Here is an 18,833-nt window from a genome sequence, read left to right as displayed (position 1 = left end):
TTCTAGCTGTGGTGCACTAACCCCTTTAGGCTGTGTTCACACTGCCAGCCCCAGTCCTCTCCCTGGGATCCAACCGAAGCCCGAGCCTCAGCTCCCAGCCCCGCCCGCCCCGGCGGGTGAGCAGACAAGCCTCTCGGGCTGGTGAGTGCTGCTCAACGCCGAGTCTCTGTGCGGGAATCTCTCCGCTTTGCCCTCCGCGCCCCTGTTGCTGTGCTCTCCTCCGTGTCTCCGAAGCTTCCCCCCTCTGCCACCCGCAGTCTCTGCCCACGAAGGGGCTTCCTAGTGTGTGGAAACCTTTCCTCCTTCACAGCTCCCTCCCACTGGTGCAGGTCCCGTCCCTATTCTTTTGTCTCTGTTGTTTCTTTTCTCTTTTGCCCTACCCAGGTACGTGGGGAGTTTCTTACCCTTTGTGAGGTCTGATGTCTTCTGCCAGCATTCAGTGGGTGTTCTATAGGAGCAGTTCCACGTGTAGATGTATTTCTGATGTATCTGTGGGGAAGAAGGTGATCTCCGCGTCTTACTCTTCCGCCATCTTCTCCTGTCTCCGAGGCTTCAGTATTAATGAGACACCAAATGCTCTTCTAAATAAAGAGAGTTGGACTTCCCTGGTGGTCCAGTGGTTAAGACTCTGCTGTTCCAATGCAGGGGGCGTGGGTTCGATCCCTGATCAGGGAACTAAGATCCCACATGCAACGTGGCCCGGCCAAAAAATGAAAGAGAGAGAGACAGAGAGGGAGAAAGAAAGAAGAAAGAAAGAAAGAAAATGGCTGAAATCATGCTAGATGAATTCAAGGTCAGGTCAGAAAAAAAAAAAAAAAGCCATGCAATCCTGCTTTATTCTCATTGAAACTGGGAGGTTTGTTGCATACAGGACACTGGACATCCTCACTGCTTTAGCTCCCTAGTTCATTCCTAGCTTCTGAAGAACCAAGAATCTGCAATATTCATAGAAACCCACCACCAGTGGTCACAGCTGCCTGTGATTTACAAGTGATTTATGGAAGATTTATGGTGGGGGTCACTGCAAAACCTCACATTTGTCACCTTCTGATGCCCACACATGTTCCCCTCTCCATTTCTAGAGGGGCAATCATGCCTCTCCTTCTCTTTCACCTTCCAAATCTAATGCAAGCATCTCTCCTCAGTAGAATTGAATCCCAAGTAAACCTGGCAAGGAGTTCTGAAAAATGTGGTCCCCAGGGTTTAGCCCCTCTGATAAAGAGGAGAACAGAGAAACGAATGGAGATAAATTTGATTACAAAAACACCAGTGCTGTTTTTTAAATTGTTGGGTTTTTTGTTTTTTGTGTTTGTTTTTTTTTTTTTTTTTTGCTGATGAGTTTGAATATTTTCCCTAGACTTGCCTACTGGGTTTTCCATTTTGTGGTAAACAATGAAGAAGCTGTTGTTTTACAGAGTTCCATTTTTGCAGAGAGAAAAAAGTTAATGTTAAGTGTGGACTTGTGTTTTATATATACCTCAGTTGTCCCTGTTGAAAACAATTTAGACTAACTCCTCAAACTAGTAATAGACACCACCATTCCTGCAACAACCGAGTACCAAGTCCACTAACCAGGAGGAGAATCACTGCTCCTAGATACTGGGGAATTACTGGGAGCCAGTGCCGCACATGCTAATCATATGGCATCTTTTTTATGGTGAAGGGACAAGTTTAATATTTTTTATGTACTTCCTTGTGTATTTTTCCTCCTCACAGTAGTCGAGTCCCTTCCTGTGCAGCTCTGTCCCTTATCAAAGATGGAGCCTAAGACTTGTTGCCTCAATGAGGGGGCCAGAGGGATTCCAGCCAAAACAAAGAAGACCATCTGCTCAGAAGACGGTTGAGGTTAGGAAAGTCCCTACAGAAAGAAAGAAGGGGATGTCTTCCCTATGATTTGATGAGGGTGGCAAGTAAGGGGGAGGAAGAGCAGGAGTTGAGATGCTAGGGTCCTGGCAACCATATCCTGGGGTCAAAACTCTGGGGTGTGGTGAGAATGGCGTATACAAACCCCAAGTATATTTAGAAATCCTAGAGCAGAAGGGATTTGACCTGGCTTCTTAGGGTGTCCAGGAACCTTCCTAGGGTGCCACAGACCACACAAGGGGCCATGTTCAACCTGACATCTGAGCAACAGATCAGAAATAGTGAGGGAACTGAATGTCTCCAGAAACTTGCAACCATGGTTAACCCTAGGGAATGTAATATTAGGGAGCCCTATGAAGGAGACTTTAAATCATGTGAATTTTGCACCCCATGGATGCCTGTGGTAAATTACAAAAATATGCATATTTCTTTACCCCCTCCCTGTATCCATGCCCTTTGAGATCTGATTTTGCAGCTCCTCTTATTAAGAGGTGAAGTCTATTTTCCATCCCTTGAATCTAGTCTGGTCTTGTGACTTCCTTTGGCCAAAAGAATGTGGCAGAAGTGACATTGTACCTTAGAACTTCTGCTCTTTCTCGAAACTGCCCCTCTCAACTGTGCAAGCCCAGACTAGCCTCCTGGAGAATGAGCGACCATATGGAGGAAAACTGAGGTGGCCCAGGCAACAGTCAGCCAACCTCAGTAGCAAAGCAACTTAGCCAACCTGCTGCAGATCTCGAATGCATGGCAATACCAGTCAAAAATCAGCAGAGATATGAAGAACCATGGAGCTGAGCCCAGATGAAATTATCAACCCACAGAATTACAAGTTAAATAAATGGTTATTGTTTTAAGTCATGACATTTTTGATGTGATTTGTTACTCAGCAGTAGCTAACCAATACAATGCCTTACCTATTAAAATAAATTAAACTAATTTTAAAAAAACTTGAGAATGAAAGAAATAGCTGAGAATGGAATTCACACAGATAAGTGGCTGATTCAAAAGTTCCCCTGTGAGGATGACATGGAGGTCCTGAGGGTCTGGTGGAATTTTCTAGGCCTGTGGTCTGTTCAAAGAGGTTCCAATAGATAGGCCTCCTCAACAGGAGAACAAGTAGAGGAAGCAATGCAATTTAGCAGTGGTGCCAATGCAAGGTCCCAAAGGCCATACAGGACCAGTCACACCTCAACAGACCCAGTGAAAAGTGCTCAGGGACGAAACTAGACCAATCTCCAAGACAGACCCAGACCCCAAGACCGTGTTCAGACCCAAGGCCTACTATTCCACCCCAGAAAGAAACTTCAGCTTCCTCTGGACCCAGGACCATCTGCATTAGGAAAGAAGAAGGGAAGCACTGAAAGCTTGAGCTTCTCTTTTTTCCTAGAAAAGACTGAGTTAACCTAAGAGAGAATGATGGCAGCATATACAGTGCTTACTCCACCCCATACTTGCAAGCATATTTTTATTTTAATTTTATGGATCAATGATTGTCCTAGGGTCACACAGCCAGATCTGGGTAAAGCCAAGATTTGAATCCAGACAGTACAGCTAAAGAGGCTGTCAGACCTGGAAGAGCCTGGGATTAATTAGCACACTTAATCTTTTCCTTCCTGATAGGCAGCATGATGGGGGCGGGGGGGGGGGGTGTCTCAAGGAAGTTTAGGTCAATTACAGAAAATTAAGGTGCCACAAACACAGATTTTTGCACAACCCGAGTGTGCTACATTTGGACCCCAGGAAATGGAGGTTTAGAAAGTTGCCCACGATTACACAATTAGGAAGAGAGTGTGTGCCGCCCTGCAATGCTAAAAGGAGGCCTCTGGGAAGCTTGCTTTATAATAAATCCTTCTTAAGCAAATATCACCTCCTCTATTTCCTACATATTATGAATAATGATGGCTAATATGTTTAGCCTTTACATTATGCTAAGCGCTCACACACATATATCATTCCTGCAACACCTTTCTTAGGAAGGGATTGTTACTGTCCCCATTTTGCAAATGAGGCAACAAAGGCTCAAAGATGACAAGTGACTTTGAAAGGTCACACAGCCAAGAAGAGGCAGACCCAATTCTTGATCCAAAGTCAGGCTGACTTGAGGGCACACTATGACAGCCATGCTCATCTCCCTTCCAGGATGCCAAGGACAGGGCCTGGAAAAGGTCATTAAGTCATTGACAGAGTGATTACAGGAACTACTGCTCAGACACGAAAGCCGGAAACCTCTCCACCCAGCTTCTTCCTCTTACACCAGCAGCCTTGTCTTGTTGTAGTGAAAATACTTCCCCAAGTAGCCTTGGCCATGAGAAGCAGAAAAAGCCTTGCCCACGGATCTCACTTCAGACTCCAACACCCATCAGAGAATGGAATGGTGGCCAGTCTAGGAGACCACGGGAGGCACACTTTGCCCCCAGTGATGCCCACCCCTACCCGCCTGACTCCTTCACCTCCCTGCTCCTGGCTGCTGGCACTGCTCCTTGTCCTCTGGGGTGAGTAGGATCTGGGACAGAACAGGATCCACCCCTGGCTGATCCCACAGAGAGGTGCCAGGAGGGGCTTGACTCCACCAAGATGGAGGGGGAGGGAGGAGCTGAGAACTTTCCTGATCCCAGCAGAGTGCAGACCAAGTGTTGAGAGAAGCAGAACTTCTTGGGCAGCACAGGGATGTTAAGCTCCCAGGCTCTGGGCTCATACCGCCGGGTTCTGGCTCAGACACTTGTATGCCTATCTACAAAGAACTGCTCTTTGGGGCCTTTCTCTAGGGGTACTGTATTAAATATAAAAATGGCGAGGCTCAGCCCAGGACCAGCTACATAATTTGCCCAGCCCTGTGAAAAATGAAAGTGCAGGTCCTTTGTTCAAAAAGTATTAAGAATTTTAAGACAGCAACAGTAGAGCATTAAGGCAAGCATGAGGCCCGTCTAAGCTTTGGGCCCTGTGCAACGATACAAATCAAACGTCCATGAGCCAAAATGAGACTAATCCTAGGACCCACCTCTTTGTTTGGAGGATTCAATGAGATAATGCCTATAAATACCTGGCACGATGTAAAGATTTAATAACTGTTGGCTATTATTATCATACCCACGTCTCCTCTAAGTCAGGATCAGGCTCATTTAGCTCCTGAGTTTTGGACCTTCTAGGTACAACTCACCCTCTGAGCCCAGAACCCTCTGATCCACCAGACAAGATGCATGGCTATCAGTGGGCTCATTCCACCACCTGCCCATGTGGGTCTCTGCCCCAAGCCCTACTGAGATCTAGATTCTGTTCATCACACCTAGGGTCCGCCAGAATTGTCACCCCCAAGAGAGGCCCCAGTGGGACCCTGGTGTGGAGTCAGACCTGGATGTTCCCTCGTTCACTGGCTGTGACTTGGGGCACCACTTCTCTTCTTCCAGCTGGTTTTCTCGAGGAAAATGTGAAACATAATTCTTCTTAACTCGTTTCACAAAGACTTTTCAGTGTCCATTACGTGTTAGGCACTAGGTTAGGAAATCACATATCTAAACTAACCGGGATAAAATATATTCAAAGTATTTTTGAAAAATATTGATTTCTATCATGCTTCCAAAAGGGAACCCCTCAACAGGAATCATGAAAAACCAGAGCATGCAGATGGGAAATGGGTGGAAAGGAATCCCAGAGCTGTGGGAAAGGGACTGGTCCAGCTCCACAGCCAAGGTAGAAACAAAGCACCGAGGACATTTCCCAAAGTCCATGTGACAATATAGAAGGAGAATCAGGAAAGGGAGAGAGAGAGGGGTGTGGGGCACAGGGCCTTATTCCAGGCTCCAGTTTCCTCCCTGCTATTTCACTTTCCCAGACTCACCCCAACTGGGATAAGAATCATGAGACTTTCTGAGTCCTCATCTCCTCCCACTGCCTCTTCTCCATTAGTTCTCCCTTTCTCATCACACACAGAAGCTTCATCTTCATAAATTTTTTAACAGCTTTATTGAGGTATAATTGACATAAATAAACTGTACATATTTAAGGTGTACAATTTGACAAGTTTTGTGGGCATTGGACATTTCACACTTGTGAACTTATCACCAAGATAATCAAGATGAGGAATACATCAAACACCCATAAAAGTTTCCTTGTGATTCATCCTTTCCACTCCTCCTCCTCCCCAGGCAACAGCTTATCTGCTTCCCATCACTATAGAGTAGTTTGCATTTTCTAGAACTTTATACAACAAACATCATACAGTATATACTCCTGTTTGCCTGGCTTCTTTTACTCATTGTAATTATTTGGAGATTCATTCATATTGTTGCACATATCAATAGTCATTTCTTTGCATTTCTAGCTACTGTATGGATAAACCACAGTTTTTTTTTCACTAACCTATTGACAGACATTTGGGTTGTTCGCAGTTTGGGGCTACTACAAATAAAGCATCTATGAACATTCATATAAAAGTCTTTGTGTGGACATATGATTTCATTTCTCTTGGGAAAATACCTAAGAATAAAATGACTGGATCATATGGTAGGTGATTGTTTAACTTTTTAAGACACTGCCGAAGTGTTTTCCAAAGTGGTTGTACCACTTTACATTTTCATCATCAATATAGGAGGATAACATTTCCCCCACATCCTTGCCAACACTTGGTATGGTCAGCCTTTTCAATTTTAGTCGTTCTAAAAGCTGTGTAGTGATATCTGGTTGTAGTTTTAATTTGCGTTTCCCTAATGTGTAATGAAGTTGAATATCTTTCACGTGCATTTTTTTTGATGAGGGTCTGTTCAACTCCCATTTTTAAATTGTGTTTCTTATTATTGAGTTTTGAGAATTCTTTGTATATTCTGGTTACAAACCTTTTATCAGATGTATGCTTTGCAAAGATTTGCTCCTACTCTGTTGCTTGTCTTTTCTTCTTTCACATGTGTCTTTTGAACTCCTTTTAAGAGTTCTTAATTTTTATTTATCAATTTGTACTTTAATCGATCAAGATTTTGGTGTTGTATCTAAATATATGGTAGAATTCACCAGTGAAGCTATCTGGACTTGGAGTTTTCTTTGTGGGAAGATTTTTAAAACAAATTAAATGTTTTAAATAGATAGAAGCATCTATTTATCTCTTCTTGAGGTAGCTTTGGTAGTTTGTGATTTTCAAGAAATTTGTTTGTGTTGTCAAGTATATATAGCCATGAAACTTGTTAATAACAATGCCTAATTATCCTTGTAATATCTGTAAAATCTGTACTGGTGTCACTTCTCTCATTCCTGATACCTATCTATGGCTCTCACATTCTCTCTCTCTTTCTCTTTCTCTCACTCTCCTTCTCTCCTTGTTCAGAAGGGCTAGAGATGTATTAGTTTTAATGATCTTCTCAAAGATTTTATTCTTGTTGATTTTCTCTATTGTTTTTGGTTTTCTACTTTATTGATTTTCACTCAGATCTTTGTGGTTTCCTTTCTTTTATTTACTTTTGATTTAATTTGCTCTTTTTTCTATTTTAAGATGAAACTATGGTCATTCATTTAAGTTTTTTCTTCTTTCTAAATAAGCATTTAATGCTAAAATATCCACCAGCTTAAGCAGCATGCCACAAATTTTAATGTTGTGTTTTTGTTTTCATTTAGCTCAAAATACTTCCTAATTTCCCTTTTATTTTGTCTTTGACTCGTGTGTTATTTAGTTTTCAAACATCTGCAGTTTTCCAGGCATCTGTCTGTTACTGATTCTACTAATTTAATTCCACTGTGGTCAAAGTTCATGCTTTTCATGACTTGAATTCTTTTAAATTTATTGAGACTTTTTTATGACTCAGAACTCTATCTGAGTCATAAAAAAGAACATATCTGATATGCTCTATCTTTGTAAATGTTCCTTGTACAATTGAAAGTAACTGTATACCCTGCTATTTGGGGATATAATTTTCTGTAAATATCAATTAGACTAAGTTGTTGATAGTATTTTTAAATCTTCTGTATTCTTTCTGATTTTCTGCCTGCTTGTTCTATCAACTATTGAAATAAGGATATTGAAATCTCAGACTGTAACTGTGGATTTGTCTGTTTTTCCCTGCAGTTCTGTTGGTTTTTGCTTCATATACTTTCAAGTTCTGTTATTAGGTGCATAAATGTTTGGGGGTTTTATGTCTTCTTGATTATTTTACCCCTTTATCATTATCAAATGGCATTCTTTATTCCTGGAGATATTTTTTGCTCCAAAATCTACTTTATCTGATATTAATATAGCCACTCCAGCTTTTGATTGGTGTTAGTATGATATATCTTTTTCCATCATTCTTCTTTTAACATATTTGCACCTTTATATTTAAAGTGGAGTTCTTGTAGGCAACATGTAGTTGGATATTACTTTTTTGTCCAATCTGACAATCTCTAACTTTTACTGGGAACATTTAGACCGTTTACATTTAAAGTAATTTTTGTTATGATTAGGTCTAAATCTATTACTTTCCTATTTGTTCTACTTGTTCTTTGTTCTCTTTTTCCTCTTTTTCTGTTTTCATTTGGCAATTTAATATTTTTATAATGCTATTTTCTCTCCTTTATTTGCTTATTAGCTGTAACTTTATTTTGAAGTTTAGTGGTTGTTTTAGGGTTTATAATATAACTCTTTAATTTACCAACATCTACCTTAAGTGATAGCATACCATTTCACATATAGTATAAGAACCTTATGATGGTGTACTAACATTCTCCCCACACCAGCCTTTATTCTATTATTGCCTTAACTTTACTTACACATGCATTATAAGCCTCACAATAGAACGTTACTATATTTTATTATTTTGGGACCTTGCTTTCTAGATTTGCTAGGTGGGACCAGAGCACTTCTCTCTAGGTAGAGTACTCCCTTCTGTGTAGTCTACCCATTGCCCTGTCGATCATGAGGTTTTCCAGTTTTACAGGTGGGAGCAGGCATTATTCTCAGCCCTGTGCTGAGTGATGGGCACAGTTTAGCACATTCATGTGAGGAAACTACCTGAGGCCAGGGGAAGAACTACTAGAAAGAATTAGAGAGGACAAGGTCTGACTGACTCAAATAGTGGTATTTGGGGTGGGTGTTTGCTGAACTTCCTGGAACTAAGGACAAACAAAATTCCTAGGATTGAATGTGGGGTGTCACTTGGTCACAGCTGTGAGGCAGTTCTTAGTGGCTAATGGCACATGCCTAGCTGAAGATGGGGGGAAATGAATTTAGAATTCCACAACCCTTCCCCAGATCCTGTTAGAAGGGAATGTTTGCTTCATTCTACTCCCCGACCTCACTCCTAACTGAGAAACACCGCAATACAAACTTCAGTCTTGGAATGAAACCAAGTTATTCCCAAGGCCTGATGGAAGCACAAATGAAGGGAAACTCGGGGCACAAAGCTGATGACCTTGTAGTGAGCAGAATCTGAGGCAGTTGATCTGAGTCCAAATCCTGGCCATGACACCTACTGAATGCATGGTTCCCCTCAGGTTTCTGCACCTCTCTGAGCATTAGTTTTCTCTCAGAAATGGAGAACCTCACAGAGCTCTTGGAGGGAGTACCTGAGTTGCTGCTCATAACCCAGGTGTAGAAGAACTTCCATGGGAGGGCTTGGCCTTCCTTCTCTGTAACCAGTCATCTCAAGCCAAACTCAATAGTTCAGCCTATCTTCTTCTTATAAGGTCACCAGTTATAGTGGGTTAGGACCCACCTATGTGACCTAATTTTAACTTAATCACCTATTTAAAGACCCTATCTCCAAATGGAATCTCATTCTGAGGTACTGGGAGTTAGGACTTCAGTATAGGAATTTGTGGGGGAGGCAAAATTCAGCCCAGTTAGCAGTGATCCTGGGAAAGCTACCTAACTCTTTCTGGGTTCTCAATGTCTTCTATTGTAAGATGGGGATGATGCTGCCAACCTCTAAGGAGTGTTGGAGGAATAAATGAGATAATACATGCATTGCCTGGCACATGGTGAGCACTCAAGTGCCATCTATTACTCATAAGTAATCCATTTAATAGCCCTGCTCGCTCTCTCTCTCCAGCCAGCTGCCTCATCTCCTCTTTTACTTCCCTCTCCAACAACACGCCTCAAGTGTTCTAAGCAACTGTTCTTGACCAGCTGATGGCTGGTTTATGTTAAGTTTGCCTCTTAGGGCTCCAAGTCCCTCCAGCCCAGCACAAGGCCTTTCTTCCTCTGTTGCAGGAGCTTCTGAGCAGAGCAAGGGCGGTAAGTGGCAGGTGCTGCAGCCTGAGGGCCCCATGCTGGTGGCAGAAGGTGAGACACTCCTGCTGAGGTGTACAGTAGTCGGCTCCTGCACTGATGACATGATAAAATGGGTCAAGGTGAGCAACCAGGACCAGCAGGAAATTTATAACTTCAAACATGGCTTCTTCCCCGGGGTGATGCCCATGATCCAGAAGACACTGGAACCACTTAACTGCGATTATTCCATCTATATCCACAATGTCACCACGAAACATGCTGGAACCTACCGCTGTGTGAGGCTTGATGGCTTGAGTGAGCACTCAGAAAAGAAGCTGGATGAGGGCACCTCCGTGCTTGTGAAGAGTGAGTATCAGGTCCTGCAGGTCATAGCATTCTGCTCTGATCTATCTCCCTGCATCAGTCACCTTTATCCACAATCATGCTGCACACACAAAATCTCAGTGGCATATAACAATTAGTATGTCTCACTCACACATTTACAGGCAGCTGGGGTGGTTCTGTTCTACATGTCTCATTCCAGGGCCCAGACTGGCCAGAGTACATATTTCTCATGGAGATGGCAGAAGCACAAGAGGGCAAGTCCCAACACCCTAAGCACATTTCAAGCTTCTACTCATATATGTCTGCTAACAGCCCATTGGCTAAAGCAAGTCACATGGCTAAGGTCAAAGTTAAGAGACAAGAAAGTGTACCTGACCACCATGAATCCACAGCAAGAGTATGGATGTGCCACATTATCAGAGGAGAGTCAAGAACTGGGGCTGATCATTTAATCCCCAAGTAACCAGTCATACTATCTATAAGTTCACCATTGGTGACCTGGACACCCAAATCCTGGGTCTGTCATTCAGTAGAAATGTGTTCTTAAATTAGTCACTTCAGCTCTATCTCCTTCAAGTGCTTAACTTGCAAAATAGGCAACATAATTCCTACTTCAAGGGATATTCAGGTGATGAAATAGAAGAATTGATGTTTGTGAAACCCCCGTAAACCGTTGACATGGAGGGTATCCATGTACATGTGTTGGGGTGGGGGGATTCATTTTAACTTAATGCAAGCATTTCAGGAAGTCTTCTCTGACTCCTTCCAAGCTTCTCTTAGTCCTGCAGTCCTCTGGGTTTCCAACCTTAGGGGGATTTTCTGGACCATCTCCACCCCCAGACTGAGAACTTCTCCAAGGCAGGGCATTTGTGGGTCTTAGCAAGCTTCCTTTTCCCCAATCCTAGCGTCAGCACATAGTAGGTACTGAGAATTCCTTTACTGAGTGAATCAATTAGTGAATAACAAGAGAATGCGGGAGGGAGTGACTGAGTGAAGAAAACAGGGGAAGGAAAGGGAGGGTAGATATGAGGGAGGAAATGATTGGACTGTGGAGGGAGAGAGGGAACAACAAAGTCCTCTCTTTGGCTGCAGGAGCTGGGGACCCAGAGCCAGACCTCTGGATCATCCAACCCCAGGAGTTGGTGTTGGCAACCACTGGAGACACTGTCTTCCTGAACTGCACGGTGCTTGGAGATGGTCCCCCTGGACCCATCAGGTGGTTTCGGGGAGCTGGTCTGAACCGGGAGGCCATTTACAACTTTAGAGGCATCTCCTACCCCAATGTGACAGCGGTCCAGGCCTCCAACAATGATTTCAGCATTCTTCTGCATGGCATCTCCACTGAGTATGCAGGCACTTACTACTGTGTAAAGTTTCAGAGGAAACCCAACAGGCAATACCTATCTGGACAGGGCACCAGGCTGAGAGTCAAAGGTGAGACAGGTGGTTTAGGAGATGTTGAGGGAGAAGGGGAGGTGGTCCACAAGGAAAATTTCATCATGTCCCAAACAAGCTAGCTCTTCTTAGCCTCAAGGCCTTTACATAAGCTATTCCCTCTGCCTGGAATGCTCTCTCCTTTTCTACGGAGAACTTCTACTCATCCTTCAAGGCCCAGCACAAATAGCCCCTCCTCTATGAAATCTTCTCCTTCTCCCAGGCAGAGTTAATTTATCCCCATTCTGGGCTCCACAGAACTTTTTATAGACTGTTAATGATTCAGCAAACATCTATTGCATGCCTGTTGACTACTCTACACTGTACTAGGCGCTGCAGACACTGCAATGAAGAGAGCATTGTCCCTACCCCAGAGAGGCTCATGCAGGTCTAAGTAGTCCTTCATAGTTACAGGGCTTGAATTCTAGCCCCCATCCCAGGCAGAAGCTGGCAGACTCATCTCAGGGACCCCAGCTCCTAACACAGGGACTCAAGAAGTGGAGTGATAGAAAGAAAGAGGAGTGTGAGACCATTTCTCTCCCTTGCAGCAAAGCAGACTTCTCTCCAAGAGTCAGAATTCACCAATGAACGTGCAGCCAAGGTATTTCCATCAGGTGAGTGTACCTATCTCCAGTGGTGTTAACCAGGCTCCCACAGGTAAGTGGGGCCAGAGGTGGCTTGGCCATGGGAAGGGTGCAGTCCCAGACTTCTAGGGCCCTTCTGTCACTAAGACAATTCCCAGGACTCCATCTCAGCTGCAGAACCGGAACCCAGAGAACCACATTAAAGCTCAATCAAAGGAAGGACTTTCTAACAGTTAGTGCTAACTGTTCAGTGGGCAGTCTTGCTTAGGAGGTGGTGAGCTCCCCGTGATTCAGAGCAAGGCTGCACTATGAAGCTGTGCATAACGGTGCTGAAGAACATGGCTTTGTAGCCAGGCTTCCTGGATTGAGCCCCTTTCTAGCTGTGGGATTATGGACAGGTTGCCTTACTCCTTGAATCTCTGGTGCCCTGCTCTGTGATCTAGGGGGAAGAAGGGAGATAAGAAACAGAGAACCTACCTCGAGTGGTTATGTACAGATCCAACGGGGCCACATGTGTCAAGTGTCCAGAACAGTGCCTTTCACATCACCTCAAGGTACACTCAAGGGCACTTGATAACTGAGGTGAACTTGGAATAGAGGTGACCAGGTTAGCGTCCCTGATGCTCAGCCCTGTTCCTGCCATTCTTGGGAGCCAAACCACTTGGTCCCATCACTACTTTGACACATGTAGACCTGAGCAAATCACTTCCCCACTCTGGATCTGTCTCCTTATCTATACAAGCTGGATTGCTATCCTACCTTGCAAGATTAGTTTGAGGATTATATAAGGCAATTAGGAAGTGCTTAGCTCAGGGCCTGGGACAGAGGAGCTGAGCAGTCTATAATGAAAGCAATTTTCTATTGTTATCAGAGGTCAGAGATGCTGTCAAGATGATTAAAGGTACAGGTAGAATATTGGGCAAAGGCTCTTCGAGCCTGGGACAGGGGGATGGGAGGTCTTTGATCTCTTCCAGGGTAAAAAGGATGAGGCCCCAGAGGTTATACAGAAGCTTGACCCAACTTCACCATAGAGGCACTGAGGTGTGGGCTGTTGGGGGCTCAGCTGGGGTCCTTCCTGAGCTTTCCTCTGTTTCCCCCAGGCCTCCTGTCTGTGCTCACTCTTGCGGTCCTGGGGCTGAAAGCAGTGACCTTGGCTGCACTCCTGCTGGCCCTGGCTGCCCACCGGAGGAACCCTTGACAAGAAGATGTCAAAAATTCAGGCCCAGCAGAGCTGTGCTCATCTTGGCATGGGGCATGGGGTATGGATGACTGGTCAGCCCTAGAGTGGGTCCTCTAAGAGAGGTCCAGGGACTCCCCAATCATTCCTCTGCCTCCAATTCCAGCCTCCAGTTGCCCTCAGGCCTCATGACGAACTCCAGATTCCCTACACCTGATTTCCTTTCACCTGGCGAAATTCCCCATTTGGCACTGGGCTCCCCTCTGATTTGCCTTCCTCTCTCTTCTCAGCCTGTTCAAGCCCTCCTTGTCCTTCAAGGCCTTGCCCGGGTCTCTCCTCGAGGCCCTTGCTCCTGCTGCAGCCCCTTCTGGAGGGCTTGCCCCCTTGCTCCCCACTCCACATTTTCTCTTCCTTCAAGATGCAACTCAGAGTCCTTCCCAGAAGGTTTCCCTGAGTGTCTCTGAGCCCAACCAGACCACCTGTGCCCCTCCATCTACGTCCTTCCTTCCTCCTTTCCTGCCTTCTTTCCTTCTCCACTGTGGCCGGCTTGGGTGGCTGTAACAGTTAGAATGCAGGTTTGGCAACTTTAACTAAACTCTTAAATAACAGTGGCTCAAATCAGAAGAAAGTTGGTTTCTCTAGTAATATTCCAGTATAAACCGGCCAGGCAATTCAGGACTCCCTGGTATTGAGACCCAGGATTCCTTGATCTTGTTGTTATCAGGTCCATATCCCAGGCAGAAAGACCAGGGAAAGAAGTAGTGAAGGGGAGAATGACACTTCCCTTCAAGGTCACAGCTGGGAATTTGTCCACTTCACCTCTAATTGTCTGGAATGTGGTCACATGGTCACACCTAGCTGCAAGGAAGGCTAGGAAATGTAGTCTTTATTCTAGCAAGGTGTGCCCAGCTAAAATCTGTCACTAGAGAATCAGAGAGTAAACATCAGTAGATAACCAGTGATCTCCACCTCTGTGGCATAGAGACAGTTTCTTACTTGTTCCGTGGGACACCTGAATTCAATTCCCAGATGAAATGGCATCTCTTTATACCTCCACCTCCACTAGGGCAGCATAATGGAGGGCAGTAGTTCTCAAGAAGAGAATACTTTGCCCCCCAGGGGGTATGTGGCAACGTCTAGAGACATTTTTGATTGTCACAACTTGGGGGGTACTATTGTCATCTAGTGGGTAGAGGTCAGGGATGCTGCTAATTATCCTATAATGCACAGGGCAGACCCCACAACTGAGAGTTATGTGGCCCAGAGTATCAGTAGTACCGAAGTTGAGAAGCCCTGGTGTAGGGGAAAACATGCATTCCTTGGAGTCAGACACACCCGATTTCTAATCCTGAAGCCCCCACTCCCTCCCTGTCCACCATTAGTAACAAATTACACCTCTTGGAACATCAAGGACAATCACGTGGGCTCTCTGCACTGTATAAGAAGCAATTCAATTCAACGTCGACTGAGGGCTTACTATGTGTTATGTGCTCTGTGTACACTCAGTGCGTGCAAACTCCCTTTCCTCTTTCCACACAAACATTTATTAGCACCTATTAGGTGGGGAAGTGGATTAGTCTGGATGTTTTTCATCGTAACAAACAGAAAAGCAGCTGGAATAACACTAAGTCTAAGGGGCCATTAATTTAGTCTGAGTGTTTTGTGCCAGTTTCAGCATATCGATAACCAGTGTTGTGGTTGGACTGGCCCTTGTGGTTGGTATTATGAGTGCAAGATGCCCTTCAGTGATACCCATCAGGGAACTTTGAAGAAACAGAGGCTTATTACTTTACAAGACCTGGAAATTACACAGCATTCCTGGGGCCACACAGCGAGGTCACAGGGAAAGAGAAGGAGAGAAGAGAGAGAGAGAGAGAGACAGCACCTGGGGTTCTGTTTTATTGGGGCTGATGACTTTGTGGGCTCACTGTTTATTGGTAAATTTAAAACTTAAGAGTGGGAATTTAAAGCCCAGGAAGAGGGAAAAAACAAAAACAAAAAACTGGTAGCTCAAATGATCAGTTACTGAAAACAAACAAGATCTCTAAAACAAAGGAACCTCAGTGGGGGAAGATGGCCTGACTCTATCTAGCCCTGTGGCTGGCAATGTTTTTATTCAAGATAAACACATTGAAGGGGATACCTCTTTGAAATGGATGCCTCAGCAATCAAAACTTAAATCAGATAATCGCTTTACAAAAAAGGAAAAAGAAACAAGTGTCAAGGTTTACACTGCACTGAGAATTGAATAAATCATTGAATTACCAGATATCAGAAGAAAGGGTAGATATAATAAATTGAATAATGTCTCCCACAAAAGATATCCAAGTCCTAATCCTTGGAACCTGTTAATGTTACCTCATATGGCAAAAAGGACTTTGCAGATGTGATTAAAGACCTATAAATGGAGCAGTGGTCCTGAATTATTCAGGTGGGCCCTAAATGCAATCACAAGTGCCCTGATGAGAGAGAGACAGAGGGAGATTCCACCCAGAAGAGGATGAGAAAGCAATGTGACCACAAAGGCAGAGATGGGAGTGATGAGGCCACAAGCTAAACAATGCTGGCAGCCACAAGAAGCTGGAAGAAGCAAGGAGCAGATTCTCCCCAGTGTCTCCGGAGGGAGCATGGCCCCCTAACACCTTGATTTCAGCCCAGTGATACTGATTTCATACTCTGGCCTCCAGAAATAAGAGAGAATAAATTTCTGTTGTTTTATGCCATCAGATTTGTGGTAATGTGTTACAGCAGCCATGGAAAACTAATAGCATGGAAATGGGCCTCTGAAATAACTGAAGGTGGTTGCCTTCTCTTCCCCTGAAAATCTCCTCACCTGACAGGGTCCTGCATAGTCTGGTCCCCGCAACACACTCCCCATCTTATCTCCCACCACCACCCTTTAAAGTGACTCCACTCTGGCACCCACGTGGGCCTTGGCCACACACATTCCCTAATTCAGCCACGTCTCTACATAACTGTTTCCTTCAAGAAGCCTCCCGAGATCACCCCCTCCACCACGACATCTTCCTCCTTCTCATTTCCCACTTGCAGCTTAAGTTTTCTTCTCAGCACTTACTGCTACGTGTAAATGTGAGTGTGTATGTATTTATTTCCTTGATGATTATTAGTTGTCCCCACTAGAATTTGAGCTCACTGAGGGCAGGAACCTAACTGTTCACTATTGTAGCCCCTTACATTCCCTCATAAAAAGTAGCTGAAGGCTGACAACATGCCACGCAGGTGATGGAAGGTGGAACTAGAGAGTGGGACCGGGGTAAGGCCAGGATGGGAACAAAGGTGTGGATGAAATTGGAGGGGGCTGGGATGAAACTTGGGGAGGAAGTGGGCTTTGAAGGGTGGGGGAGCATGTAGTACTGGGAGTGGCGTTACGGGAGAAAGGGGTGGGGCTGTGTGGGTCAGGAGCGGGTGGTGGTGGATCTTCAAGGTTGGGGGGAGCCTGGAGCTGGCAGTGGTTGTGGGACTTGGGGGTGGAGGCGGGTGGGGGGTGGAAGTGGGCGGGGGGAGGGGCTGGAGGTAGGAAGGTGGTGGGGCCTTCAGCACCACCCCCCACCCAGTTTTGTTAAGGACATTTAGATAAATGTTATGAGAATGTAGTTTCAACTTCACACCCTCACATTCCCTTCTAATCAAATTGTGGCCCTAAATACCTCCAGTCAGATCATCTGGAGCTGCATCCAGAAACCAACCATGGAAGCACAGTCCTAGAGGCCAAAGAGAGACAGGATGGTGTAGTGGTTGGGAACACAAGGCTCATATCTGAGATGCCTGGATTCAAACTCATTTAGGAATCTAGGGTTCCCCATTTATAAAATGGAAATGATAATAGAACTCACTTCATAGAGTTGTCATGAGGATGAGTAAGTTAGTATATTTAAGGTTCTTTTAAGAGTGTCTGGGACATAGTAAGTGATTAATAAACATTAGCTATCAGGTAGTGTTACAGGGGAAGGATACCCAGAGGCCTCTGGAGGAGGGGCCAGGGATGCCCTGGCGTAAGAAAGGGTTTTCCCAGGGGCACAAAAGTGAAGAGGGGTGACAGCTGGAATCAGGGACTCAAATACCAGTTGAGGAGCTGGATCATGGGGAGCCGATCACCTCCAGACCTTTAAGCTGGGGCAAGTCATCAATCAGTTTCCAGGGTGGAAAGACCTTGCTTGTAGCTGAGCATGAGCATAGTGTAGAGTGAGCCCCCAGGCTCTTGGACTTTCTGGGAAGTTGGAGGGCATCTGGGGTGGACACAGCGATGAAGGGGGAAGGAACTGGGAACCAGGGCTGGTGCTGGATGCCCTGCAATGGAAAGGAGATAGTCGCACCACAAAAAACGGTCCTTCCTCCCACACATCCCGCCAGGACCTAGTGCAGCTGAAAACCTGCTTTTAATAAAGTGAACCTAGACCCTAATTCATTTAACATATAAACTTAAAAGTATTTTTTTGCACAGTTTTGATATATACCAAATTTCCCAGGAATGCAACTGCTGTGTCCGTCAAGGGAAGACTGAACTTTGTATTGTTCATAATCTTACTGAGGCGCTTTTTTTAACCATTTTGAAAAATTACATCACCCACAGCAGCACACTAACAACATTTTAATCAACCATAATACAGCCCTGTACATAGAGGCCAGCATCTAACTGCTTCATTTTGCTTTGTACAGTTCTTATACCTGAGGATTGAAATACAGATCATTTTATTCCAATTACTATCCTTTCTTTTCTCCAGTTAGGGCATGATATTGGTTTTCTCAGTGCATGTAGGTCAGTTTTATTATCTCTGGATTCCATTTAAGGCAGTAAAGGGTTGATACAAAATGTTTGTTATGAAAATGGGTCTGAGAAGGCTGTGAACACTGGGCTGGCCCACCTCCAACCTCCCACCTTGTATCATGTAGGCCCTGAGGCCCTGAGGCCCAGAGAGGGCAAGAGGCCTGCTCTCATCACCCAGCTTGTCCAGCAAGAGCCCAGCCCACAACAATAGTGAACACTAAAGGCAGTGGCTCTGTAGCCACCTCACTTCGAGACTGTATGTTTGTCGGTCTCTCATTTTTCCTAGCCACAAAGGCATCTGTTTTATGGAAAATGAAAATTTTTATTTATTGAAATTAGGTCATATCCCACAGTCAGCTCAATACTCCTTGGGGGTCCAGGAACCTGCCCAGCATCCTTGTCCTCCGATTTTGATCCCTGTATTTCTCACCTGGATATGCAAACACACAAGGTTTCATTTATTCGCTCCTTTATTAA

General features: G+C 44.8%; 1 protein-coding gene across 1 annotated transcript; it reads left to right on the top strand.

Annotated features, from left to right (window-relative positions):
* The first annotated feature begins 4,185 nt into the window (after positions 1-4,185).
* On the top strand, positions 4,186-16,263 carry SIRPB2 (signal regulatory protein beta 2). The gene is made up of 5 exons (XM_036826115.1): positions 4,186-4,355; positions 10,031-10,396; positions 11,468-11,809; positions 12,358-12,423; positions 13,494-16,263. Exons 1-5 carry the CDS (start codon positions 4,235-4,237, stop codon positions 13,589-13,591), a joined length of 993 nt encoding a protein of 330 aa, XP_036682010.1. The 5' UTR covers positions 4,186-4,234; the 3' UTR covers positions 13,592-16,263.
* Positions 16,264-18,833: the final 2,570 nt, after the last annotated feature.

This window comes from Balaenoptera musculus, chromosome 15 (genome assembly GCF_009873245.2).
Source record: "Balaenoptera musculus isolate JJ_BM4_2016_0621 chromosome 15, mBalMus1.pri.v3, whole genome shotgun sequence".
NCBI lineage: Eukaryota > Metazoa > Chordata > Mammalia > Artiodactyla > Balaenopteridae > Balaenoptera > Balaenoptera musculus.
The sequence above is the reverse complement of the archived record's forward strand: the minus strand, read 5'-3'. Positions and strand labels throughout refer to the sequence as shown.